General features: G+C 41.0%; 1 protein-coding gene across 1 annotated transcript; it reads left to right on the forward strand.

Moving 5' to 3' along the window:
* Window positions 1-2,071: 2,071 nt before the first annotated feature.
* Window positions 2,072-26,452, forward strand: tbc1d9 (TBC1 domain family, member 9 (with GRAM domain)). The gene is made up of 21 exons (XM_008419912.2): window positions 2,072-2,803; window positions 9,647-9,757; window positions 11,647-11,765; window positions 11,843-12,071; window positions 12,606-12,867; window positions 13,304-13,511; window positions 13,748-13,954; window positions 14,571-14,735; window positions 14,811-14,961; window positions 17,041-17,255; window positions 18,106-18,223; window positions 18,308-18,593; window positions 19,291-19,420; window positions 19,560-19,658; window positions 19,803-19,871; window positions 20,474-20,714; window positions 20,799-20,864; window positions 21,377-21,463; window positions 22,562-22,630; window positions 23,594-23,697; window positions 24,009-26,452. The coding sequence occupies exons 1-21, from the start codon at window positions 2,683-2,685 to the stop codon at window positions 24,780-24,782; spliced, it is 3,831 nt and encodes a 1,276-aa protein (XP_008418134.1). The 5' UTR covers window positions 2,072-2,682; the 3' UTR covers window positions 24,783-26,452.
* Window positions 26,453-26,813: the final 361 nt, after the last annotated feature.

The raw sequence follows: 26,813 nt of genomic DNA on the forward strand, positions 1-26,813 counted from the left end.
AACCTGAACTCTGAGCTCCAGGTCATCCAGAATTTAGATTTAGCTACCTTGCAAAAGGAGCTTTTTTCACATTTCTTCATTTTTTTCAACCACAAACTTCAGGATTTGATATTAAAGTGGAAGTGCTGTTTTGGATATTCAGCCTCCCTCACTCACAAAACCAAATTATATGCATCTGCACTCTGATGAAAAAAAATACATTTTCTCTCATTCATTTCTAGTGCAAGTGTCTTAATACACTTCAAATAAGACAGAATTAACTTACAACACATAAGAGCTTTTCAGCAACACATAGGAGCTTGGTTAAGTCAATAATTCCTTACTATTGATAAAAAAGTGATAGTTCTACTGGCAGATTTGTTCACTTAAAACACGCTAAAATGTCTTTTTTGACAAAAATTTGGGATAAGAAGTAGAACTTTGTTAAAACAATAAAAAAAATAATTAATTAATTAATTAAGGATGTCTTGGTCAAAGAATTATTTGTCAGATTTGTCTCATTTCAAATGCATTAAGATATTTGCAGTAGAAATGACACAATAAATACTTGTTTTTGCAGTGTGGCACCAATCAATGCACATAAATATATTTTTGTTGAGCAATTAGTTATGCGTAATCTAATCAAACCCTAAATTCGTCAATTGACGCTTCACAAAGTGTGTGTTTTCACCAACAAAGCCACCTCATAAACACAATGACGCAAATTTCTCACAAAAGGCTCGTTTCGCAACATAAATCTACACACACGGCTTTTAGTTAACACAAGAAGTTTTCTTGTGACGGGCAAAATGAGCGTGTAAGTCCGGAAAATGCATTTTCTCGTGCATGTAACCACGGTTACAGAGGTAGTTAGTCTTTCTGCTTGGCCTGCAGGGAGTTGATGAATACGTTACTTGGAACAGTAAAATGCGCATTGACGCTCAAAAACATCATGAGAGTCGGCTATCAGTGTGACCTCCGGTTGTTTTTGCATCGCTAAAAGAACAAAAAAAAAGTATTTTGTTCCTTCTTATGTACGAGTTAAAGGAACACACCAAACTGCTTAAGTTTTAAGGGGACGCAATCGGCTCACGCTCCTCTGCCTCCTGCGCGTTGACGACAAGCGAACACTGTATGGAAAGTCGTTTGAGCATTTATTCGCCTTAAAGAAGGCTGTTCCTCTATCTCTTTGGATATTTGGAGAGCAGTACAAGTTGGACTCAAAACCACAAAATCATCTGGATATATATAAGGTTGTTAATTAGTGTTTTATATATCAATTAAAACTGATAACAGTCAATTCTTCTATCAAATGCCACTGTTCAAAACTAAACCAATAATCAAGTGAAGAGATTTACTCTGCCAAGCAGGATTCTGCTGAATGGTGCAATGGATCACTAATAATCCAAGAAACCCACTTTTCCACTTTTGTCCTCATGGGTCATGAAACATTTTAAACAGAGTGCTAAAAGACGAGCTGATTTTTTTTTTTTTTGTCACCAATGTGTTTCCATAGCTCAGAGTAACGTCAGCTTGCCGAAGCCTTACCATGTTGTTTGGCAAGCATATTGTACAGCTCCAATTTATTTAAACTTTAAATTCATGTTGACTCATGAACAGACAGTATGACTGAAATTAAAAAACAGCTTTTCGAAATATTTAGTTTTTGGTGATTTCTTTTTAAAGGATCAGAGAGAGAAAAAAAACCTAATTAAAATCGGAAATTGAATTGGTATGAAAGTAATCAGATTTTATTTTGCTCAAACAACATTTCGTCACCTTCCTAAGTATAATTGCCTGGATCAATTTTTGAAAAAAGATAATGTAGGCAAAAAAAGAAAAAAAAAATTGGCAAATTATGATAGGCCATTATTGTTAGGAATGTGGCGATTTTTAATTTGGGAGGTATTTTCTGTGTAACACACACTTAGTGTCACCCTTTTCCAAAGATACCGCAAGTTCCTCTCTGTTCTGACGGTTTTCGTTTTGTTTACAGTTCCTAAATTATCAGTGGATTTCTCGACACCAATGTAGGAAAACCTTCATCTAGTGCATCGAATAAATGCTCAAACGGCTTTCCATACTGAGGAGCTTAATGTGCAGCAGCAACGGCGGCGCTTCAGCCGAACAGGAGGAGGAGCGCAGAGCCGCAGCGCTATTTATCGCATTCTCGGGGTTAAAATCGCGGCTATTCGTCGGCATACGGACGGACACGACAGCTGGAAGACATTTCCGCTTACTCCTGCGTACAGATCGACCGCTAGTTAATTTAACAACGCCTGTAAACAAGCGCTGCCGGCGGACTGATTCGCACCTGCCGCGGAGGCATGGACAACAAAGACTGAAGCCAGCGCTGCTTCCCGGGCTGCGGAGAACCGAGCCAGGCTGCGGAGAACCGAGCCACGCTGCCTCCGGCCCCTTAAAGAAATACAGTTTTCCTTAAAACTCGGTAGCAGAATCTGCGGGTTAACAGCACTTGTTTATAGGCCGAGCCGAGCCCGAACTGCTCGTTTTCAATGCGTGTTTTTCCCTCTATCATTAAATCTTAAACGGTTATAAATGATAGATATTAGCCCAGGTGAATAACGAGGCCTCCATAGTTGATTTTTTTTTTACTTAATGAGCATTACTTACTAGGATCAGTTTGACCGGATAGTGAATTCAATGGTTCTGTTCTAAAATAAAATACAAATAAATAGAAATATGTGGGTCATTCCCGAAGATGTGTTGCTGGCGGGAGCGCTCTGGATCACCGAGAGGGCGAATCCGTACTTCATCCTCCAGAGACGGAAAGGCCACGGGGATGGAGGCGGCGGACTGGCCGGTGAGTCCCAGCCTCGAGCTGCTATGACTCTGCAACATCACCGTGATAAATATGATAATTTGCCATTAATTAAAGATGTCGGGTGGCCAGGTGATGGCCACGTGATCAATCAGCTGTGAAGCGACCCCTCAGCTTCAGTAACTCAATCATGCTGCTTATTGATTTGGAAATTAACCAACTCAAGGCGTAAGAAAGGCTGAATCTTATCTTGGCCTGCACAGAAAATAACGTGTTTTTGTCTTATCAGGGGACTTTGTCAGGATATCGCCTGCAGAAGGAATTAGATTCCTACCCAAACAATGACGCTTTCTGCTGTGCTGCTGCTAACAGATACGGAGGCTGAATAACAGGGGGTCTGTTTGCCAAACAGCCTGAGAGTCAGTCTGCTTGCTTGTTCGTGCTGAATCATCCTTCTTCTTGTCTTCCTCCTCATCCTCATTGGCATACTCCATCTAAAATGGGTCAAACAGCAGCAGAAGGATGAGGAGGTTATTGAAATAACTGGCCAAAGTTCTCATAAATTGAGATCTTGATATTCTCCGAGTTGAAACAGAAAATTTTCTGGCCTGGAATCAGCTGATTGTGGTGATTTTGGGGGCTTTAAAAGTCGGACTGCAGTTTTTGGAGTATTGGTGCACAGAGGAAGACCTTTGCATGAGAAAATTCAGGAGTATAGTTTGAAACATTTGACTAAATCACCTGATTAGAAGAGTTTTATTATCGTTTTCAGACTAGTCTTCCTCTGCCAGCAATAACTGGGTGTTTTTGCACCGCTGGGGACCAAAGTTTGAAGCAACGTTGGTTACATTTTCAGCTGCTGCGGGTCATTTTCATACTGCATTGTGTCAAACAAACCAAACCCTTTGAGCAACCAGTTCCCATCCTCGCCTGTGGTGGCGCTGCACCAAGACCTACTGAAGGAAATGACATAACCTCTGAAGAAGACACTTCCTTCTTCACAAAATGTAAACCGGAACAGAGTGGCGTCAGATTTTAGCGGTTGTAGGATTTATCTCTCCCGCTAGCTCTACAATATCGCGTTTGTTTTTGTTGTATTTACCCAGAATTCCCTCTGCTTTAGTCCACTTCCTTCTTTTGGAGCGCTCTCCGGTCCTCTTGGCATTCACATCATGCATTCACATCGTGCCTAAATTCAAACTAATTTGATTAATTAAGTCCTAAATAGGGCTTAAACATCCTAATGGATGCTTTCATACCAGCCCTGATTAGTGTTGGAGAAAAGTCGTGATTTTAGTGATACCTTTTCAGACAGCTACATGCAGACCACAGAGGGCTGCTGTCTCTTTGCTGTCAGATTAATTGCAAACCCTCAAACAGATGCAGCTTAGTGACCAGCAACAGCTATCAAGTCCAAACTATTTGGACACAGTTCTTTTATACTAAAAAAGTAAAATACCGATCGCAGCTTAAAGAATTTACCTAAAACATGTTGGTGTGGATTATAGCTGGTTAGCAATATTTCACACCAGTTACCTTCTGATTAACCTGATAAATGACATTTAAATCCTATTTTGGGTTAAAAATCTCTAGAAATAGACACCGATGATGATGAATGTATTTTGTTTTCACTGAGGATATCAGGTGCCGAATGAACTGTACAAGTTTCACTTCTTGGCCTTAACGCCAGATTCTTACCGATGTGCGTCGTGACTGGTTGTCACGTGACCACAGTCTATAAATGGATGACGAAAAAATTTTTAAACATTTGAAGCAAATGTGTCAAGTGGAGGCTTTAAGACTCTACTTATCGAGATTCCTGTTGATGCTACCTTTGCTAGTGTTTTCTTCCACAACAGAAATGGCTTCCTCGATCGTCGCTGCTATTTGTGCGTCAAGTTTACGGGCGTACCAGAAACGGGCAACAAAGGTTCCGGCTCAGGGACTTTTGTATGTTTAAAAAGGAATTGTGGTAAATACATTAAAATCTGTTATTAATTAATCAAAATTAACATGTTATAGTCCTAAAAAACATTTAGGGTCCTCTGAAACACTGTTTCTGTGTGGAAAAGTTACCATTTAAAAATAAAAACAGCCCCCATAGCAGGACTTTGTTTCAGATCTTTATTCACAATGATGCAGGTCATCGTATTTGTCAAAAAAAAATCAAAGATTCTGCTGCAGTTTGAGTAAAGTTACTGTTAAGTAAAGTCATTACAGGCTTCACTCTCTGCTTTCCACACTATGGAATAGATTTCAGTTTGTATCCTAAGCCTCAATCAGCAGATCGTTTTTATTCAGTCATTCCAAAGGTTAAATAACAACGACATTATTGCCACATAACACCCTTTAACACGGTTACATTAAACAAAACTTTATAGAAAAATTAGAAACAAGATGCGGAGAAGTTCATGGGTGGAAATATTTTTTGGTATTAATAGATTTTGTCAAAGCCTCTGAATCTGAGAAGCTGTTAAATAAAGTGTTGCTTATTTTCCTGCTGTAGGAGAGTAAATTTCCCTTGCTTTATTTAGACATCTGAAGAAACCGCACACATTTCAGCTGCAGTTTGTTTTTTTTATTCAAAGTGTCAAAGCTCTTTATACTTGTTCAGACAATTAATTTTACTTTTTGTAGTCTTCTCATTCCTTTGCTAATTGTGCTAATTAGTCACCTGATTCCCAGCTGATTGTTTGATTTGTATACTGAATTACAGTTTTAGAGTCAATTGTTATCCAGAATGGAAAACCAGCGTAGCACCAGTATCATTTTAAAGCTGCATTAATAAAACTAGATAACTTTATCTACTGAACTCTCTTCAAAAGCACCAACCCAGTCTCTGCTTTGGCAATATTAAATGTGCCAAGTTGTGTCGGGGGATGATGTCATGGTTATGTAAAAGCTGTGCTTGCTGACTTGCTATGTGTGCCAGTTGCTACTGAGCAGCACCCGGCAACACTGGCACGGCCCTCCGGCTTTTCCTCCAGGATGCTGAGCAGCCACCATCAGCACCAGAGCAGAGCATGTAAACCAGAAGCTCAGCGCAGGCGTAAAACGCAACAGGATGTAGTCTGAATGGGCAGTTTGTGCAGAACACAGTGAAACTGATAAAGTGTGAAGAAGGTTGCATGATGCAGCATTATGACACTGTGGCCTCTGAGAAATAGAAAAATGGTAATCGTCTCTGGAAGCTTTCCAGACTGACATTTAGAACGGGGCGGCACTGAATGTGCACGGTTCCACGTTTAATCCCTTCCCCAGAAGATTCCACCTGAGGTTTATGCCAAGATGAGGCCATGAGAAGGCAGTCAGAGCAGTGAGTGAAGGTCAACAGACAGAAGATCTATTATAGAGACACCAAATTGAAGCTTTGTGTGAAGTTACAAAAATAAATTTGAGTAATAGAAACAAGCTAATTTAGAAAAAACATAAGTTTTTTTTTTTAGATAGTTTTTGCACTAAAATGTGGTGGTTTGTCTTTTGACCGTATATAGAAACACTTTTTTTTTCACATTACACAAGTCAACAGCTGGATGTTACTACTGGGGAAAACAACAAAGAAGACAGGAAGTGGTAGGAAGACGATGGTTTGTTTTTTGAACATCTCAGCTAGCTCGACCAAAAGTCTCACAGCATCACAGCTCATAAAAAGTTCTCATCTGAACGTGTTGAATCCACAGCTGTTCTGTAAAATAGCGTGTTGGGTCACAGTCATGGAGATTATGGCTATATATATTCTGTAGCTGTTCACATTTATCTCTGCCATGATTTTATCTTATCGAGTGAACAAGCTTATTTATGTGTGATTTTAATTTCTTATCTAATGAAAACGCCTCAGTTGTTTGAAAAATTGTTGTTTCATCATCAGCAGAATATCAACAAAGATTTTCACACATTTGTAATGGAAAGGCAGCGAGTGATCATATCTGCATGTGGGCTGTCAAAGAGTCCTGATTGGTACGTTATTGTTGTATCTCATAGTGTCATGTTAACAAAAAAAAGCTGCAGGAGGGGGATTTTTTTTTTTTTTTGCAAAATGGGAAAATACACAACAAAACCCCATTTGGTCTCACTGTAAATGCTTTAAGTCACAGGCTGTCGAGTCATTTGTTGCATAATTGAACACGAGGGTGCTCACGGCATAAAATTGCACACTATTCTTTTTTTTGCACCACATTTTATAATACAGATTATTTTTGTTTGCAGAGGATCATGCTTCTCCTTCTGCAGGCCTCATCTTGCAGTGAAACACTTGTTGTAAGTGAATGTTGACGGCTGGAGACGATGGGAACGTATATCTGCCCCACTGAAGGTAGCTCAAGGTAGCCTAATTTGGTCGGTTTCTGTATCAGTTTCAGGTCAGGGGGTTTATTGTTGACATTTGTGGTTACCCACCACAGATTCTCTGTTTTCTTTTCAAGTTGTGGGGGAGGACCGAAAATGTGAATTGAAACAAGTAACTGAGGTAACTGTTTACATGGTGTGAGCCTGGTTTCCTGCTCCTCCACCACATGGAAAAACAAGCTCAGAATGTGATTCGTTTCGCTCGAGCAGCAGGAACATCTGATTGTCTCTGTAGAAATCAGGGTGTCATATGATTTTTTTTTTTTTTTTTTTTTTGGTTTGTTTTTTTTTAGAGTGTATTTTTGAGCAGCAGGAGTTTTCCAGTCAGAACGGATAACTGGACTATTAGAGCTGCTTTGTTGTTTTTGTCTGGTTTTTAGGTTGTGGTGAGGGGGAGCATGTTGTGTTTTTGTGAGTAAATCCTGCTGGCTTCATGTTTGGCATCAAACACAGAAGAGGAGAACACAGATTCCTCAAGTGCCGGACTAAAATAAGACGGGTTTAGCTAAAAGTTTCTTCTGAAAAAACCCAGAGACCGTATTTGTTTCCACTGCAGTCTGGCACAGTTCTTCTCATTTGGTTTTCCTGAAGTAAACCTCAGCTCACACCTCCATCAAGCCGGTTGTTTCATGCAGGGCAACTAGAGTCCCGATCTGCAGGTTTTCACAAAGTTTCACCACAAGATTTCTGAAGGAAGCGGCATCTTGTCACACGTTGGTTTACACCAACACCTTCAAGCCTTTTTTGTTTTTTCAGGTCGGCATGCGAGCGTCAGCAGTGACTTGGCGTTAACTTGCTGTTTTTCTGTAGTCAAACATGTCATGAATGCAAAAGCAGCTTCCTCTTTAGCAGAATGTTGAGTGTCAGCTTTGTTTTACATAACTAAATAGGTGCTGAATGCTGAAAGTAAGATGAGAAGGAAGATTAAGGAGAAATCTGAGCTTTCTTCCTGCACACCAACTGCTCCCTTCATTAATGAAGCTGCTTTTGTTTCCCTCCTTTGTCTCCTCCATCCTCCCCCACCTACTCGTTTTTTTACATGAGTCATACAATTTGTCACAAAGGAGCTTTAAAACAAAAATAACCTGGAAAGGATCTTGCCTTGCAAACCTACTTGGTTCTGATGTTTGAATTTTAAAGGAGACTGTGGGTGGTTGGCACCACTAACTAAAAGATAGTTGATGCGAAAGTACGACACAAACACACCACTTAGTAGAAGCTAATGCTAAATGCTCACTTCAGTTCAAGTTATATCTGCCTGTGAAAGCACCAATTTCATTTTGACATAATTTATATGTTCTGTAATGCCCCAAGGTTTTGTATTTATGATTACAGGGGAAAAAGTTGGAGAATGAGAGGAGAAGGAATGGAATTGCTGCACAAAGTCTTTGTTTCAAAATAAACGTTTTAACTATTTGAAGATTCTAGAAAATAACCAAATAAATTAGCTCTTTAGCGTTAATCTAGAAAACTCTTAGAGTGCTAAACATTTTAAGGTTAGCACAAATGCTAAACGCTAAACAAAATTAGCCCTGCTGTTATGAGATTGGCAGAAGTGTGACAATCACTGGAGGATGTTCTCACATGTAGCTCCTTCGGTGTTGCTGTCGGCCTCCTTTCAGTTGTAAAGTTTCTGTTATGTCACCGTTTTCCTATTGGTGGTTTTGTACACTTCTCCTGACTGATACCTTCATAAAATAAGAACTTTTGATGCTTTCTAAATTCTCTTCGACCTGTGACTTGAGCTGAAGGATTCAAATGAGCAGAAATTCAGAAACTCCTACTAGAGTTTAAACTTTGAGCAGAAACAAACTGAATATTGAAATTACACAAAAACTTCTTCACTAGTTTGAAACTGTAATGCCTGGTCGGAAGCTTCAGATTTAAAGTTGTGTCTGTTTCTGGATCTGCTGGGCCTCATCAGAGTCTACATTTTCTTGTTTAAAAGCTTCTACTTAACATTTTATTGCTGCAGGTCAGACTTTAAGATTTCTCCTTTCTCTGCAGTGTGGCCAACATTTTAAATGTTCCAGCATAAGACGGGTTAAAAAGCCCAGATGGATTAACTTGATGTTAAATTATCGGTTGTAACACGCTAAGTTGGAAGATTTGAGTTTGAGAAGCGCTGGCGTATCAAACCTGGACCAATAGTCAGTTACTTCAAACGGATTCATGCTAATTGGTTACAGCTAATGGATAAATTATTAAAGGGCTTATTAACTATTAATAAGGCCTTTGGTTATAGTTCATCTATAATTTAAGTAGGACTTGTTTGAAAAATGCTGGGCAGTAACGGTATTGCAGAGGACGACGGGTTAGTAAGTAAACATAAGTTGAAGCCACAGGAAATGTAAACTGTGGCGCTTTCCCTGTTGAAATGGAAAAAATACCGACATGTTTTTGGATCATTTTGTTTTTGTCTACCACTAATTTATGGTTTTAAAATCTGCATCAAATGTTTTTTTCCCTCCTGTTTGCTAGAGAACAATGAAGTTTAAAATCCCAGGTTTTTGTTTAATAATTTATTTTGTGGGGTTGCAGGTTTGCTTGTTGGGACTTTGGATGTCGTTCTGGACTCGAGCGCTCGGATGGCTCCTTACCGGATCCTCTACCAGACCCCTGACTCTTTAGTCTACTGGATCATCGCTCACGGTAGGAGAGCATTTTCACTCCCATGTTATCAAAACAGATTAAGAAACTGAGCTGCCACAACTTAAACTTTAAGTTTATTTTTAGCTGTTTGGAGTCAGATAAAGGCTGAATGAAATGGGTTGCATAATATGTTGCAAATTTATCAACATTGGAGTATCACTTTATGCAATGTTAATGTTGCAAAGGACTGCAGGGACAGCAAATATTACCCATGCCTTCCTGCATGCTATTGCAGTAATATGTGGCGATGCTTGTTGTTTAAAAGGATGCTGAGGTGAACACTGTTTGTATTGGTTCACATATCACAGGTTATATCATCTTCGCCACATGTATCCGCATCATGTTGCATGTTTCCCTGAACGTCTTTCTGCGTCGTTTGGCAGGAATTTTTTGTTTGTTTTTAATTAAATGAATATTAATTAAAATCTTACTGATACAGGTGAACAACCAGCTAGTTATTAAATGGAGTCATTTGTCTGAAATGGACATTTTAACATAACAACTTGACTCTAAAACAAATCTGGCTCTTTTTCCGTCTCCTCCCAGTTCCTTGTTCCTCCTCCCAGTAATCTGATGTCCAACGTGGTCAGAGTGCATTAAATGAACCATCGCTGTTCTGGGATCAGTTTCTACCGAAATAATCTGTTTTACTGTCACGTCTCAGCATCAACTGAATTTAATTTGAAATTTAAAAAAAGCCAGAACAGAGCAGAATAATCAGAAATGAAAGTTTAAAGTGTTTGTTGTTGATAAACTCCCTGCTGACTGTTTGGCTCTTCTGTTGTGCTCTGACCGTTTCTCGGAGCCCCAGGGGTTTCGCTCTCATGGTCTTGTTTTCTTCGCTGAACTGCTTAAAACCCAAATATTGAATTTACTATGAAAGACTCTTTGTTCATTGTTTTTAGAAAAAATAAAAACATGGCACCAGAATATGAACATACTGCTGCTTTTGTTGGGTTTTTATTTCCACATATTGACATTTCTCTTTATTTAATAAAGTCCAGTATAAAGATTTCTGATGTTGTCAAACTCCTGGATTTTAGGTTGGAAAATTTACACCCTGACATACAATTGTAAATTTTTCATACAGATTGACACCCATTTTCTACAATTATTGTAGAAAACTAACAAATACTGAATTAATTTTTGCTCCTGAATTGGTTTTAATTAGATATTAACTCTCCTACAAACGTCTATAATTTTTGTTATCCAGAATCTTAGGAAGGAAAGATTTCTGTCCAGATTTTCTTTTTTCTTTCAGAAATGTCAGGGAAATGTTGCGTTTTATTAATATCACTGTTGGTCCATATTTCTCCAATGACTCAGTCATTTCCTTAGATGGAAACCTTTTAAATGACTTTGAATAATTAATTGAGCATACTGTACTATTTAACAACAAGGATAAATTAAAATGAATGCCTGATTGAATTGAAATGATTTTTCTTTTTTTGCCTTAAGCTGACTTTAGTTGTGAATTGGCGATGAACTAAATTGAACTTGTTCTCCAGACTATTTTTATAGATTCTTTTGATTATTTTCATCTTATCTGCAATTTACTGCCTTAACTGACGTGTTCTGAGCCTCATGTAAAGACGTCTGAGTTAGTTTGACTTAATAGGATTTACTCTAATTCATGATGGGTGCAGACTGAAAGTGATTCAATGTTGTTTTTTTTAATGACTTGCAGAGAAATCCATCCAGGTTATTGTCTTAATATTTTTTCACTTGCAGTAATTTCTGAAAAATGTTATTTTAAACATGGAGAAAGTTTTCACATGACTTATAAAGGAGTGGATTTCATAAATTAACTGCCCTTGCAGCATGATGGCTCCTGGGGCCCAGTGTGTTTCTGTAACAGTCCAACTTTATTTGTCCTCCTCGTCCTGCAGGAACGTCTCGGAAAGAGATCACGGAGCACTGGGAGTGGCTCGAACACAACCTGCTGCAGACTCTGTCCATCTTCGAGAACGAGAACGACATCACCACCTTTGTCAAAGGGAAAGTGCAGGTGAGTCCTCAGCCTCATGCAGAAAGGCCCCTTTGTGTCGTGCCTCTGTAATCAACAACTTTCTGTTTCTTTTCCAGGGGATAATCGCAGAGTTCAACAAGAATCATGACGTCAAAGAGGACGACGACACGGACAAATTTAAGGAGCCGAGTTCGAAGTTCCGGAAACTGTTCGGGATGCCAGATGAAGAGAAGCTGGTCAACTATTACTCCTGCAGCTACTGGAAGGGGAAGGTTCCCCGGCAGGGATGGCTGTACCTCAGCATCAACCACCTCTGCTTCTACTCATATTTACTGGGAAAAGAAGGTGTGTATTATCTGTGTATCAAAATACATCCCAGCAGTGGATGTATCTTAGGCTTAAAAACAAAAATGGGTCTCAAAAGACCAAGAGTCATTTCTACCTTTAGTGCTAGATTCTTGAGTTTATATTGGTTGTATTTACCCAGAATGCCCTGCACTATAGTCCACTTTCTGCTTTTGGAGCAGCCTTCGGTGTGTTTGGCATTTACTTAAACATTTAAACAGCACAAGAGTTCAGTGCAACCAAACCAAGACGTAGGTTTTGAGGAAGACCAGAGTTTGTTTCTTTAGTCCGCATCAAAGTTTGATTACGCTTTCACACCTCCCCAAACGAACCAGACTTTCTAGCTAAACAAACTAGAGTTTGGTCTAAGCGGAGTAAAGTGGGCTGGTGTGAATGTAGCCTTAGTTTAAAAAATGAGCTCTACAATTAACTAAGAGAGTAAGTTTCTTAAGCCAAGGTTCAGTTACCGCTAGCCTTCATTAAACGTAGCTTGGTCATGTCTAAAATTAAACCGCATCCTTTCCTCACTCTCAGCCAAACTGGTGGTCCGCTGGGCCGACATCACCCAGCTGGAGAAGAGCGCCACCCTCCTCCTGCCTGACGTCATCAAGGTGAGCACTCGCGCCAACGAGCACGTCTTCTCCGTCTTCCTAAACATCAACGAGACCTTCAAACTGGCGGAGCAGCTGGCCAACATCGCCATGCGGCGTCTGCTGGACAACAAAGGCTTCGAACTGGACCGCTCGCTGCCCAAGCTGAAGAAGAAGTCGCCCAAGAAAGTGTCGGCGCTGAAGAGGTACGAGAAAGCTAACACAACCACGCTAACGCTGGATGAAGTGTCAGTGGAAAAGACTCTTACACTACAAAACCACAAAACCTTACCAAGTCATTTTGATGTAGTTTCTAGTGCAAATATCTTAGTTCACTTGGAAAAAAACAAAAGCAAGATATACTGCAAGAAACTAGACCAAAAACTACTTGTTAAGATTGTGTTTTTGCAGTGCAGGATACTGTCTGGGTGTGGCGACATAAACTGAGACTTTGAATTAATTTTATTATCCGGGTTTGGTCGCTACGTCTTATCTAGACAAATATTTGACTTGGCTGCTGTGCACTGCTCTGTCTGTTGGTCTATTCATTCACACAAGCTGTAAAACTTCACAAAAACATTTAACCTTTTTCAAAACTCCTCAGTAAAAAGTCATAAAATACAAAAGTTTTGCATCTTTTAGAGATCTGGACGCGAGAGCAAAGAGCGAGCGTTACCGGGCGCTCTTCCGTCTGCCCAAAGACGAAAAACTGGACGGACACACAGACTGCACGCTGTGGACGCCGTTTAACAAGATGCACATCCTGGGCCAGATGTTTGTGTCCACCAACTACATCTGCTTCACCAGCAAGGAGGAGACGCTGTGCAGCCTCATTATCCCCCTGCGTGAGGTGAGGAAGGACATGCAGTTTGGTCATGTTGTAATAGTTTGCATGTCGTGGCGTGTCACCACCTGTCTGCTCTGGGAAGGCAGGTTGTACAAATGCAACTTGTGATTTGAGGAGAGTCTTATTTTTGAAGATCTAAACGATTTAGTTTTTTTATTTGTATTTTTTAAGATTGTTGAGACATAAATTGAATCTGTTTTTCTTTGGTTTCACTCATAATGTGTCTCGATGCCCTGCAGGTGACCATCGTGGAGAAGGCAGACAGCTCCAACGTTCTGCCCAGCCCGCTCTCCATCAGCACCAAGAATCGCATGACTTTTCTGTTTGCCAACCTGAAAGACAGAGACTTCCTGGTGCAGAGGATCTCCGACTTTCTGCAGCAAACCACCTCCAAGATTTACCTGGAAAGGGAGCTGAACAGCAGCCTGAACAGCTCGGATGACGAGGTAAAAACAGTCGGGGTTCAGTCAGATCTTCCTTACCTCTGACAAAAAGTAGGGAGTCACGGTTTTAGGAGGATATTATTCTGGAGCATAAATAAATAAGAGGCTACACAAGGAAATGAATAAATGTAGAATTTCTAGATTGAATACTTTAGTTTCAGGAACTTGCAGAGCCTAACATTATTTACTGCAGCATTATCTACAGGTCTGCCTAAAAATCAGACCCAGAACGCTGCTGCTGGCGTTCTGACTAAAACCAGGAAGTTAGAGCTCATCACAGCAGTTCTAACGTCCTTCCACTGGCTCCCTGCAGCTCAGAGACTTTAAGATACTGGTGCTAGTTTATAAATCACTGAACAGCTTAGCACCACAGTACATTAAAGATCTGCTGCTGTTGCATCAACCTTCCAAACCTCTCAGGTCTCCTACTTCTGGTTCTGCATCCCATAACCAGAAGCTGAATGCGAGAAAACATTCAGCTTCTATGCACCACAAATCTGGAACAAGCTTCCAGAAAAACATCTAAAACATTGAGGAGTTTTGTTTGCATCAAAGCTAAAAGCCCATTTTGGGACTCGCCTCACCTCTCAGACATACATTTAAAGTTGCTCTTCTGCAGGTTTACTCCCATCACGGCTCCCTGCTCTCCTGCAGTCCGCAGCAGAGTCTGGCCTCAGACGTCGAGCGCACCTTCAACCTGAACGACAACAGCGTGCCGACGGCCTCAGAGGCCCTCATGACCATGTACCGCCGCCGCTCACCTGAGGAGTTTAACCCCAAACTGGTGAGTCTCATTACAAAAAATCCTCTCGTCTCGTCTGCCCGACCTTTGACCCCTGCCGTCTTCACTTCCTCTCAGGCTAAGGAGTTCCTGAAGGAACAGGCGTGGAAGAACCACTTCACAGAGTACGGCGAGGGGGTGTGCATGTACCGCACGGAGAAGACGAAGGAGCTCGTCCTCAAAGGCATCCCTGAGAGCATGAGGGGGGAGCTGTGGCTGCTGTTCTCAGGTGGGCCAACGATTCAAACCTTTACCTGCAGGAACCCGTGCTGGAAACCACACACCGAGCCAAAAAGGAAACCTGAAGCGTATTTCAGACACGTTTTATGAAACGAAGACTTCCTGTTTACAGATTAGACAGCAGTTTAACATCTGCTGGGAGACGTTTCTCTAAAGCTTCTGCAGCTCGATTCAGTTTGTTCAAAAAGCATTAATACGCCTTCAACCTTTTTATATTCTGTCACATACTTTATTGAACCACCTTTTTGCTGCATTCACGGCTGCAGGTTTTCTCAGCTACAACTGAACATTAATGCTCTTGTGCAGAGCTGCAGCTAACGATTACTTTAATAATCAAATATTCTGACGTGCAAGTCGAGTAATCTGATTTGAAACTTGGCACATTCATTCAACCACTTAAGTCTATTTTACACAATATTCAAGATGCATAAAAAATGCTAAATAAACATTAAATTCCTTTTTAAATTGGAATATTGTGCAGTGGTTTATCTACGTCACAATATTCCAGTAAAATGCATCAAAATTTGTGGATTTAATGTGGAAAAGGTCAAAAGGTGTGAATACTTTTGGATCCCTGTCCTAATATAAAAATTGGGCATCGGTCCTCCTGTTAATTCACTTTGGATTAAAACAAATCATGAACAAAACTGATTAAAAAGACTTAAACTGTTTGAGAAAGATGATGGATGTAAAAGAAAAACTCAGGAGTCGGCCTTTGCTATTGCATAATGTTTGAACTGCATGTTTTTACAAAATATTTCCAGAAACGTCTCAAAGTTTTAAAGACAAATACCAGGTCGATTTCAGGCCTTTAGAGGGTTAATATAGAAAAAGGAGACTTGCAAAAACAGAGCGGCATATTATTGAACTGACAGGAAAAAATCCAAAACAACTGGATTTACCTGAATCAGAGGGAACAGCAGTATGTCATTTTTCAAGCTTCGGCTCATGAAGCGAAATCTTTCACCACCCAAAACACGGCGCAAGTAAGAACACGATCCAGAGGTTTCAGTTTACAACCACAGTCACATGTTGCTGCCTGCAGCTGCAGATCAGCACCTGAGTGAAGGTAGGTCACAGACGGCCTGACCCAGTTGTTGGTGAGTAAACACATCCTCAGTGCAGGAAGCAGAGTTCAACGTTTAGTTTGAATCACACTGATCTTTGAACTTTGAACTGCCTTGTTGCAGAGATGTGCTATAAGATTAAAAACCATCCTTGAAGGTGGAGCACGAACAGCTGCAGGTTTACTGAGTTAACAGGTTAAATGAAGCCATCCATTTTTTTTCACCCTTGTCCCTCAGTGGGGTCCGGAGGGTTGCTGGTGCCTCTCCAGCTAACGTTCCGGGCGAGAGGCGGGGTCACCTGGACAGGTCGCCAGTCTGTCACAGGGCAACACAGAGACACACAGAACACACACACACTCGCACCTAGGGACAATTTAGACAGACCAATTAACCTGACGGTCATGTTTTTAGACTGTGGGAGGAAACCAGAGAACCCTGAGAAAACCCACCATGCACAGGGAGAACATGCAAACTCCATGCAGAAAGACCGGGGCCGGGAATCGAACCCAGAACCTTCTTGCTGCAAGGCAACAGCTCTACCAACTGCACCACTGTGCAGCCCGTTAAATGAAGCCATTTTGTTAATATTAACTTTATCTGTTGTTAAATGTGCCGCTTCTGGTCTTTCATTTAAACTGAGAAAAGATGAAAAGGAGAACAAAACTGATTTTGTTCTGCAAACTTAAAAAACTTCCAATTTGGGTGGAAATTTCTAAAACATAAATAATATTGATTTACATAGGATATATTTAGTTTTATTGTGATTTCTACACATTATTTTACTTTTATCAGAATAATTTAAATCTGACAAAAACAGAATAGTAGTTTAATTTACTTTTTCTCTGCACTATAACACATTATACCTTATTCTTTAAGTTTCTGAATTTACCTGCATGTGAAAACAAAAAAACATGTTTGAAATTTTATTGCAAATAATTTCAGATGTCATGCATGTTGCTGCTTTCAGTTTTTAAATCCAGCGTGTTTTCCTGGTCGGTCAGGGGCGATCAACGAGATGACGACTCACCCCGGTTACTACGAAGACCTGGTGGAGAAATCGATGGGGAAGTACAACCTGGCCACCGAGGAGATCGAGAGGGACCTGCACCGCTCGCTGCCGGAGCACCCGGCCTTCCAGAACGAGATGGGCATCGCCGCGCTGCGCAGGGTCCTGACCGCCTACGCCTTCAGGAACCCCAACATCGGATACTGTCAGGTGAAGACGCGATTCTGACTATCCCAACATGACTCGGCGGCAGCAGCGAGGGATGTCGCTATCCAATCACAGGATCGGAAAATCGGGCCCGATCAAGTGGCATCAGACTGGATCGGAATCAAATAAAAAACATAAGGGACATTCTGGATTGGGCTGAACGATGAGTTAAAAATGATATAATCATTTTGTATCAGTCGATATCGATAATTATTGATTAGTTTTCTGTTTTAACTGTCTTAAATACTGCCAAACTAGATGTGACCTTTCCTGTTTTATCCGCAGTTTTCACTCCTCAAAGTCATTTTTTATTTTTAAGCAGTTATGAGGAACATTGATGAAACTCTAAACTGCTGCAGCGCAAGTTACTCAACAGGTTGTTGCTAGGTAACCAAAGAGTGAGTGAGTGAGTTGCTAGGTAACCAAAGAGTGAGTGAGTGAGTTGCTAGGTAACCAAAGAGTGAGTGAGTGAGTTGCTAGGTAACCAAAGATTGAGTGAGTGAGTTGCTAGGTAACCAAAGAGTGAGTGAGTGAGTTGCTAGGTAACCAAAGAGTGAGTGAGTGAGTTGCTAGGTAACCAAAGAGTGAATGAGTTGGATGATTCCACTAACCTATCTAAGGTAGATGTTAGAGTTTGAGCAGCTAAAGCTTTTCCTTCTTCCTACATCTCCCAGAATGCTGTGCAGTTCAGTGATCCAGAACCGAACACTGAATCAGAATATTCTAGCAGACATGTTATCTATCTATTGATACTGATCATGTGTCTATTGCGACATATTAAATTAATTTATCGTCCGGCAGCTGCAGCAGCTGGCCTTCCTGGTCTGTTTCTGAATCTTTCTCGTCTCGACAGGCCATGAACATCGTCACGTCTGTGTTGCTGCTTTACGCTAAAGAAGAAGAAGCTTTCTGGCTGCTGGTGGCTCTCTGCGAGAGGATGCTGCCCGACTACTACAACACAAGAGTAGTTGGTCAGTCTGAACACATCCAGCTGGACGTTTGACTTGGTGATTTGTGTGTGTGAAGACGTAACGGCGTCGATCCTTCACGTTTAGGAGCCCTGGTTGATCAGGGAGTGTTCGAGGAGCTCGCCCGCGAGTACGTCCCGCAGCTGTACGACTGCATGCAGGACCTGGGCGTCATATCCACCATCTCCCTCTCCTGGTTCCTCACCCTCTTCCTGTCCGTTATGCCGTTCGAGAGCGCCGTGGTGGTGGTCGACTGTTTCTTCTACGACGGCATCAAAGTCATCTTTCAGCTGGCGCTCTCTGTGCTGCACGCTAACATCCACCAGCTGCTGGGCTGCAAGGACGACGGAGAGGCCATGACTGTCCTGGGCAGGTAAGGAGGAGGAGATGCTAGAGATGCTACTAGGGGTGCACTGACTACAGTTTTCTAAACGATTACTGATCTTTAAAGAGCCACGGGAGAGCAGTAGAGGACAGTAATTTATTTTTTTAGACCTTTGCTGAGGTAAGATCAGTGGATAAGATCAGCTTCACATGCAAGTATCAGCTGATCACTGATCTCCCAAAATTAAGGAAATCGGCACCAATAAATCGGCAAGCTGATAAATCGGTGCACATATTTTTGCAAGAACAGTAAAGTTAACACTTTAGCTTTCAAATTTCAGTCTGTTCAGCCTTGGAGCACAAAACTTCTTTCTTTTACAGATTCTGGCATTTTATTATTAAAATCAGTTTTTAATTTAATAGAAAAAAAAACCTTTTATGTTTTCCAAATAACTTCACATTTACTGATCTAATGAAAAACGGTCTGATTGATAAAATAAAAGGTGTAATTAGGCAGAAACGTCTCACTTTGGTAGCTGCTGTCCAGAAACGGCAGATGTGGTTCCTATAAATTATATTTTGCGACTCTGTTGGTAATTGTGGACATTTGGACACATTTCTGCACATGCAGCTTTAATTAGAAGCTGAACAGCAACATCTTAAAACTAACTTGTTTCTGTTTTGCGTTGTTATGCTGCTGACCCAGTCATTGTCTGTTTTAATGGTCTCATTTTGTCTGTGTGCAGGTACCTGGACAGTGTGACCAACAAGGACAGCACCCTCCCTCCCATCCCTCACCTTCACTCTCTGCTCACCGACAACGGAGAACCACATCCAGAGGTGGACATCTTCAAACTGGTCCGCAGCTCCTATGAGGTAAAACATCTGCCGGCTTGTGTCTGTCTGACTGATTATCAAGGCTGGTTTTTAACACAATCACTTGAAGATGTTGGGTTTTTTGCAGTGTACTGATGGAGATCCAGCCCTCATGTCTGTGTTTTTTCCTTTTCGGTAGAAATTCGGCTCGATCCGCGCAGACGTGATCGAACAGATGCGCTTCAAACAGAGACTGAGGGTCATTCAGACCATTGAGGACACAACCAAACGCAACGTGGTAAGAAACTTCTGCAATCATTAAGTTTCTTTTTTTAAGTTTATTCCATGCTGCTCGTTAAATCTAGCTGTAGAAAAGTAACGAAAGAAGCTTTGGTGTCGTTTTACAGATGAGATCCTCACGGTTTGTCCTCTTTTATTCCAGGTTCGAACTATTGTGACGGAGACGGCTTTCAGTATTGATGAGTTGGAGGAGCTTTATGTGCTTTTCAAGGTGAGTCGCAACTTTTTAATCGGAAGAAAAACACGAGACATAAACTTGATCATTATAGAAAGAAGGTTACCACAAATTCAACTTGACCCAGAACAGATTAATCGAAAAAGGTTTAACTTTTAGTCAACATCACCATATTGAACGCTATTAGGTGGTGCAGCAACACTCTTCAGTGTGAATGTTGTTATTGAGGAATGAGGATTAAAAGAGAGTGAGAGAGCAAAGCTTTCAGCAGATAATGGGAAGGTTAAACGTATCACTGCAGAATTGCGCTTGTTTTTCACACACACACACACACACACACACGCATAGTAACGACTGTTTGTGGTTGCAGCTGCACTAAATAGGCTAAAATCTCAACTTTGTAGTGATTGTTGTCTTTGTAAAATTACAAAACTGTTTTAAAACAAGTGACCAGTTTTGCACTCCATAAAATAACTGAAAGTTCAGTCAGAAAAACAATAAATGCTGTTTTTTTTTTATCTTAAATCGTAGGTCAGTCAGAATGACCAAAATGACGTCTACTTGCCAAAACAAACAGCACTTTAGTGCCAGTTGCATTTTTTAAAGTTTGCACCTGCCTCTTCTGTTGTCTTCGTCAGGCGGAGCACCTGAGCAGCTGTTACTGGGGCAGCAGCAGCAACCCCACCGAGCGCCACGACCCCAGCCTGCCGTACCTGGAGCAGTACCGCATCGACGTGGAGCTGTTCAAGGGCCTGTTCGCCCTGCTGTTCCCCTGGGCCAACGGAGCCCACTCTGACCCGCTGGCGGTGCGCTTCTTCCGTCTGCTGGACGAAAACGGAGACGCCCTGCTCAACTTCCGAGACTTCATCAACGGCCTGAGTAAGCAGGGATGGGTCACGAACACGTCCGTTCTGGATGTAGTTGGTTCTGCCTCGGCTCTCAACTCCATGTTGTGTGTTGCAGGTGTTTTGTGTCATGGGGATCTAACGGAGAAGCTGAAGCTCCTCTACAAGATGCACGTCTTGCCTGGTGAGTGTCAGACAAGCAGCAACAAATAATATTTTAATACTACTGACCAGTAGCTGCAAAAAGTGCACAAAGTGTTTCCATTAAATAAGAAATACAATTAAAATCACGTGAACAAATTAAAAAACATGCTGTGCCATCATCTTCCATCTACTTCCTGTTTTCTAATTTTTCTTTCCGCCATCAGTGACAATCTGGTTGTTGTTCATGTGACTTGTGTGATTGCAGTTTTGCAAACTAAAATAATTTTGACACGACCAAAAGAACTTATGTGTTTCTATGAAGTGAATTTATTTTCAAAATGTTAAATTGTGGCATTATAGAAACGCAGCTATTTATCTCATTTCTAGTGTACTAAAGTATTTTTACTAGTATCCAGACAGAAAATACAAAGTAAGGTTTATTTTTTGCACTGCTGTAGAGATTATGCTGTTTTTCAACAGGACACAGAATTTTTGAGCCTCCCTGAACTTTGCATTTTAGCCCAATTCTGTAAAGAAACTGTTTTTCCCCAGAAATCACTCATGAGCAAGAAGAGCCCGACTCGGCCTTCGAAGCCACTCAGTACTTCTTCGAAGACATCACTCCGGAAACTTCCATCAGTAAGTTTAAACCTCCTGACAGATCACTTGTTTGTGGCGAACGTATTTTTATTTTTCAGGTTTAGTCAGAGCAGATCGGCAGACGGGAGATTTTTATCAGGCAGTTGGAGAGTAAAATCAGATTTTGTGGCGATGTGATTCGCATATGAAGGATGCAGTTGTGTTAACCATGCAACCACAAATCTCACTGACTGGAGCTCTATCTGCCGATTCAGCTAGATGACGTAGCAGAAGCTTTTCAATGGATGCATTTGTTCAATTTGGGTCAAGTTTGTTTGTAAAGCACATTTCAGCAGCAAAGCAGCTCAGAGCGCTATACACCATAAAAACATCAGTTAATTGTTACATCTTAACAATTTGCCATAATCAAAAGCATCAGTATATATAAAATATGTTGATAAAAATCTGATTTACTAGTAATCAAAGACGGCTCTAAATCTGTTTTTTTTTTTTTTTTGCCTTTTCCATTCTTAACGTCTTTCAAAAGTTTGAATAGTTTAGTTGCTTTTTCAACCACTTTTCTGTTTCTTCATTCAAACCCATCAAACATTTGCAAATTAATATGACAAAATTATGTGTTAATTGTTGGAATTATGTATGAAAAACAAACACAACGCCAATATTGTGTGAACAGATGGGACAAACAGCCATGCACACACACACACACACTCACACACTCACACACACACACACTTACACCTAGGGGCAATTTGGAGAGGCCAATTAACCTGACAGTCATGTTTTTGGACTTTGGGAGGAAACAGGAGTACCCAGAGAAAACCCACCATGCACAGGGAGAACATGCAAACTCCATGCAGAAAGACCGGGGCCGGGAATCGAACCCAGAACCGTCTTGCTGCAAGGCAACAGCTCTACCAACTGCGCCACTGTGCAGCCCCATAGATAAATATGTTTCCATTAAATAAGTAACACAATTAAAATCAAGTGAATAAATAAAAAAAACACATTGTGTCTTGCCACAGATTCTCCTTGGGTATTTAATCTGGACTTTGACTAGACCATTCTAAAACATGAGTATGCTTTGATCTAAGCCATCTGTTGTAGCTCAGGTTACATATTTACTACTTATCTTCTCAGGTCGGGATTCAAAGGGTCGAGGCGAGAAGGATGATGGCTTCGTCAGAGTTACGTTCAAGACTGAAAAAGGTGAGAGAAATCATAGAAAATCAAGAAAAGATGCTGAATAAAAAACCTCATCAGGGAAGAAGGAGGTTCTGTGTCTGTATGTGAAATTGGCGAATCAGAGCCAAAGACCTTAAAATGCAGGCTGAAGCTAATCATGTGTCATTATCCACAGTGAAGTAAGTCCTATATTAACATTGCCTGAAAGGACCGCTCCCAGAGGAAGAAGCCACGACTCAAAACGCAACATAGAAAGCCAGAGAATAGAGTTTGCTCCTTCATATGAATAAGGTTCTGTCAGGAGGAATGGGCTAAAATCCTAGTAAACTATTGTGAGACGTTTGTGGAAACCCAAATCTTTGACCGAAGTTATAAGTTTAAATGGCAATTTTACAAACTGAACTACAACGATCAAAAACGTCTGTTCATTTTACTGGCTGGGAGCAAAAAGGCCCTCACAAGAAATTGGCGTAAACAGGAACCTCCAACAACTGGTGACTGGATAAATGTAGTGAAAGAGATTTATGTACTGGAGAGACTGTCTTTTTCCATTAATGTGCAGAGAGACACTTTCTACAAGATATGGTCAAAGTGGACAGAAAATGTCAATTATGTCTGATTTTTTTGTAAACCTTGCAGTCATTCAGATTTATGCTCTAATTTGACATGTGATGTCAATTATTGGTTGGTACTCAGGCTGCCCCGCTGCTCCCATTTAAGTTTTGTTTTTGTTTTTTCTTTTTCCTGTCAAAAAAGTGAGAAAATAGAGAAAGCATGTAAAAATGTGAACATAATCAGTATAATTATATAATTGTATTGTAACATGCTCTCGCAATAAAAATGTTAATATAAAAAAAAGACAATTTTACTAAATACTTGGCAAGAAAATGTGTGCCTGTTTATAGAATGTTTTAACTGTAAGATGGAACCCAAACGTCTAATTTAAATGTGAAAATCTTGAAGAGATTCTTTAAATTTCTTTGACAGTGAAGAAACTGAGCACTCCTGATTACCGTCATTACTTGAAACTGTGGAACGAGGAGACGAAGCCCAAACGAGAAAGCACAAAGGACCTTCCAAAGCTGAACCAGGTAGGATTTGATCTGAGAAACGGCTTTGTGCTTGGAGATCGTAAACATTTACGTCTGTGTGTTTAAAAACATAAGTGTTTTAAGTTGATTCAGCAATGTTTTTCTGTATCGGACTGGTATTGGCCGATACTAAACCTCACATATCGGTATCAGAAGTGAAAAAGTGGATCCATGGATCCCTGGTGTAGAGTAAAGCTCTATAGGAACCAGTAACCCTTGCTTAGGTTTGGGCATTTATCATAATGTTTATCATTTATTGTGATCATTTCTTGTAATGATAAGAATTGTGATGTACTGTTTCTGTCTTTCAGAGTCAGTTCATTGAGCTCTGTAAGACGCTGTACAGCATGTTCAGTGAGGATGTAGCTGAGCAGGAGCTTTATCACGCCACTGCAACCGTCACCAGTCTGCTGCTGGAAATGGGAGAAGTGGGGAAGCTCTTCACTTCCTGCGGCCGGAAGGATCCCAGCCAGGAGACGAATTCAGAGTCGAGTTTGTGCAGGAGAGACTTGGTGGATCTCAAATCCACTCAAGACCTTCCGGATCTGGGAGATGTTTTCATCCCGGCGGAGCTGGAGGACAAGCCGAGCCCCTGCGAGGAGGACAAGCAGCAGGATGCGAGCGAGGAGCTGGCGCCCATGCAGGACATCAAGCTGGAAGACTCGTCCCCCAAGGAGACGGGGACGTCGTCCGCCATGCTCATCTCCGACGACGAAACAAAAGACGACACGTCCATGTCGTCGTACTCGGTGCTGAGCGCCGGCTCCCACGAGCTGGACGAGAAGCTGCAGTGCGAAGACATCGCTGACGACACGGTGCTGGTGTGCAGCGACGAGCGGCCCTCGGAGCGCGAACGGAGGGGGATTCCCAACGGCGGCGGCCTGCCGCACAGCACCAGCATCGACAAAGACTGGGCCATCACCTTCGAGCAGTTCCTGGCCTCCGTCCTCACTGAGCAGGCTCTGGTGCGGTACTTCGAGAAGCCGGTGGACGTGGCGGCATGCATCACCAACGCCAAGAACGTGCGGAAAGTCGGGCGCACCCTGCTGTCCACTAGTGACTATGAGATCTCTCTCTCTGGCTGAAGGACTAAAGCGGTTCTGAAGGGTTTCTGTGACGTTTTCTAGGATTATGGAGGAAATTGTACAAGAGTATATGTGAAAGAATGTGACCAAAACTGCTTCTAATGGCGTATTTTACCAGAAATTTAAAACCTACTATGTAAATCAATAGATCCTGTCGTCTGAAGAGAAGACCGCACTGCAAAAATACAAAATCTTACCAAGTATTTTTGGTCCAATTTCTAGTGAAAAATATTTTAGGTTTGTTTTATTTCAGGTATACTAACTTTCCAGTAACTTTTTAGGCAAATATAGCAGCTTGTTTTAAGTAAATAATCACTTAATATTCCTCTGGGAGATTTATTCACTTATAACGAGACATTTTTCCCACTGATGAATCGGCCTTGATTCGCGTCGGCCGTACATGTAAAGCTGATCTTATCCACCTATCTCATTTACTTGGCAAAGGATTAAAAATCAACCTCTGTCCTCTCCTGCTCTGCAGTGAGCGAAGCTCGACTTTCTGCACGTTGGCAGTTAACAGTCATTGTTGCCAACTCAGCGACTTTCTTGCTATATTTAGCAACATTTCAGACAAAAAATCAACATGGCCAAAATCAGAACCTGCAGGTCAGACTTTTTAAAGCTTGTAATCGGCCAGAAAAATATAACCCGTAGTTATAAGTGAAATAATCTGCCAGTGGAACTAGAATGTTTTCATCAATATTAAGAAATTATTGGCTTTAAACAAGCTCTCATATCTTTCTGAAAAGTTACTTGTAAGTGAATTTCAACATTTCTAAGAAACTGGACCAAACATTCTTGGTAAAATTGTGAGTTTTTGCAGTGTAGAAACTCGCTCATGGTTTCCTCAGATGAAATCAAGTGTGTATAAGTAGTGGCTGTACCTTTATAAGACAATATGCATAAGTGGTATTAATCTGATATCTCTGTAAAACTAGGCCGTGTAGATGTCCACACATGTAGTGTTGTTTGAAACCACTTCTATGCTTTGTTTCAGAGCTGTTAGATCTTCTCGTAACCTTTGAACCCGTTACTGAAAGTTTAGTAGCAGGAAATGTAAAAGTTCAACTCCATGGAAGCAACTTGTAAAGAACTTTTGCACAGTTCTGTACAGTAACGGTTCCAAGTCGGACATTAATATTCTACAGTGTATCGTCACTTATCACATCTGGTCAAACTGTTGCTTCCTTTAGTTGCAATTCTGATTGCTGCTGCGGAGCCAGAAGACGGAGCGACAGAGATCCATTGTTGTGAAAACACTCCAGTTCACTTTAATGCTGTTCGTCACTTTAGCAGATTATTTATTTTCTTCAGTTGACAAAAAAACGAAACCAACTTGTACAACAAATGCATAGACAGATTCTATTCAACTCCTAAAACATTTTATTTAAGCTACAGAGAAAATATTTTAATTTCTTTCAGTATTACACTAAAATGAAGAGCTTATATGTTTACAATGTGTCAAAGCCCACTACTGCATCTGCTTGCCTTTTATTGTTTTTATTACATTTTTGTCCTTCCAGACATGCGTTTCTTTTATTTTGTGCATTTTTACATGAATTTGTTTTCTACTGTAAATATGTTGAATTTATTTGACCAGATGTTGCTGCTCTGGATTCTGGTGCGTTGTGTGTCACTCGTCTAATTAAAATCAGTGTCATTAATTCACAGTGCTGCCTCCAGAGCTTCATTCAGACTTTGCCTTAAATTGTGCGTGACTGCCACCTAGTGGCAGAACTCATTTAATTCCTTTATTTAACCCAAAGAGATCTGTGGTGTCCAAAGTGCGGCCCGGGGCCATTTACGGCCCTCGGAACAATTCTGAACGGCCTTTGATCCCAGTTCACGCAGTTGACACAAAGTATCCATTCAGGTTTTTACTTTGAATATAATCTCTTATAGTAAGAGGAGACAAAAAAAACATGCAACCTGGGCAGTTTAGATCAACAAGCTTGTCAAAATGACTGAAACTAGACTGAGACATGTTATGTTCCTGTTACTAAAAAGACAAAGAAAATCCAGAAGATGAAA

This window comes from Poecilia reticulata, linkage group LG1 (assembly GCF_000633615.1).
Source record: "Poecilia reticulata strain Guanapo linkage group LG1, Guppy_female_1.0+MT, whole genome shotgun sequence".
Lineage (NCBI taxonomy): Eukaryota > Metazoa > Chordata > Actinopteri > Cyprinodontiformes > Poeciliidae > Poecilia > Poecilia reticulata.

Excerpts from the sequence above, each read along its gene's own strand:
- tbc1d9 (XM_008419912.2), top strand. The coding sequence starts at position 2,683 with ATGTGGGTCATTCCCGAAGATGTGTTGCTGGCGGGAGCGCTCTGGATC. Across the intron at positions 17,256-18,105 it reads CCAACATCGGATACTGTCAG|GCCATGAACATCGTCACGTC; the intron begins GTGAAGACGCGA and ends TCGTCTCGACAG. Across the intron at positions 21,464-22,561 it reads CACTCCGGAAACTTCCATCA|GTCGGGATTCAAAGGGTCGA; the intron begins GTAAGTTTAAAC and ends TTATCTTCTCAG.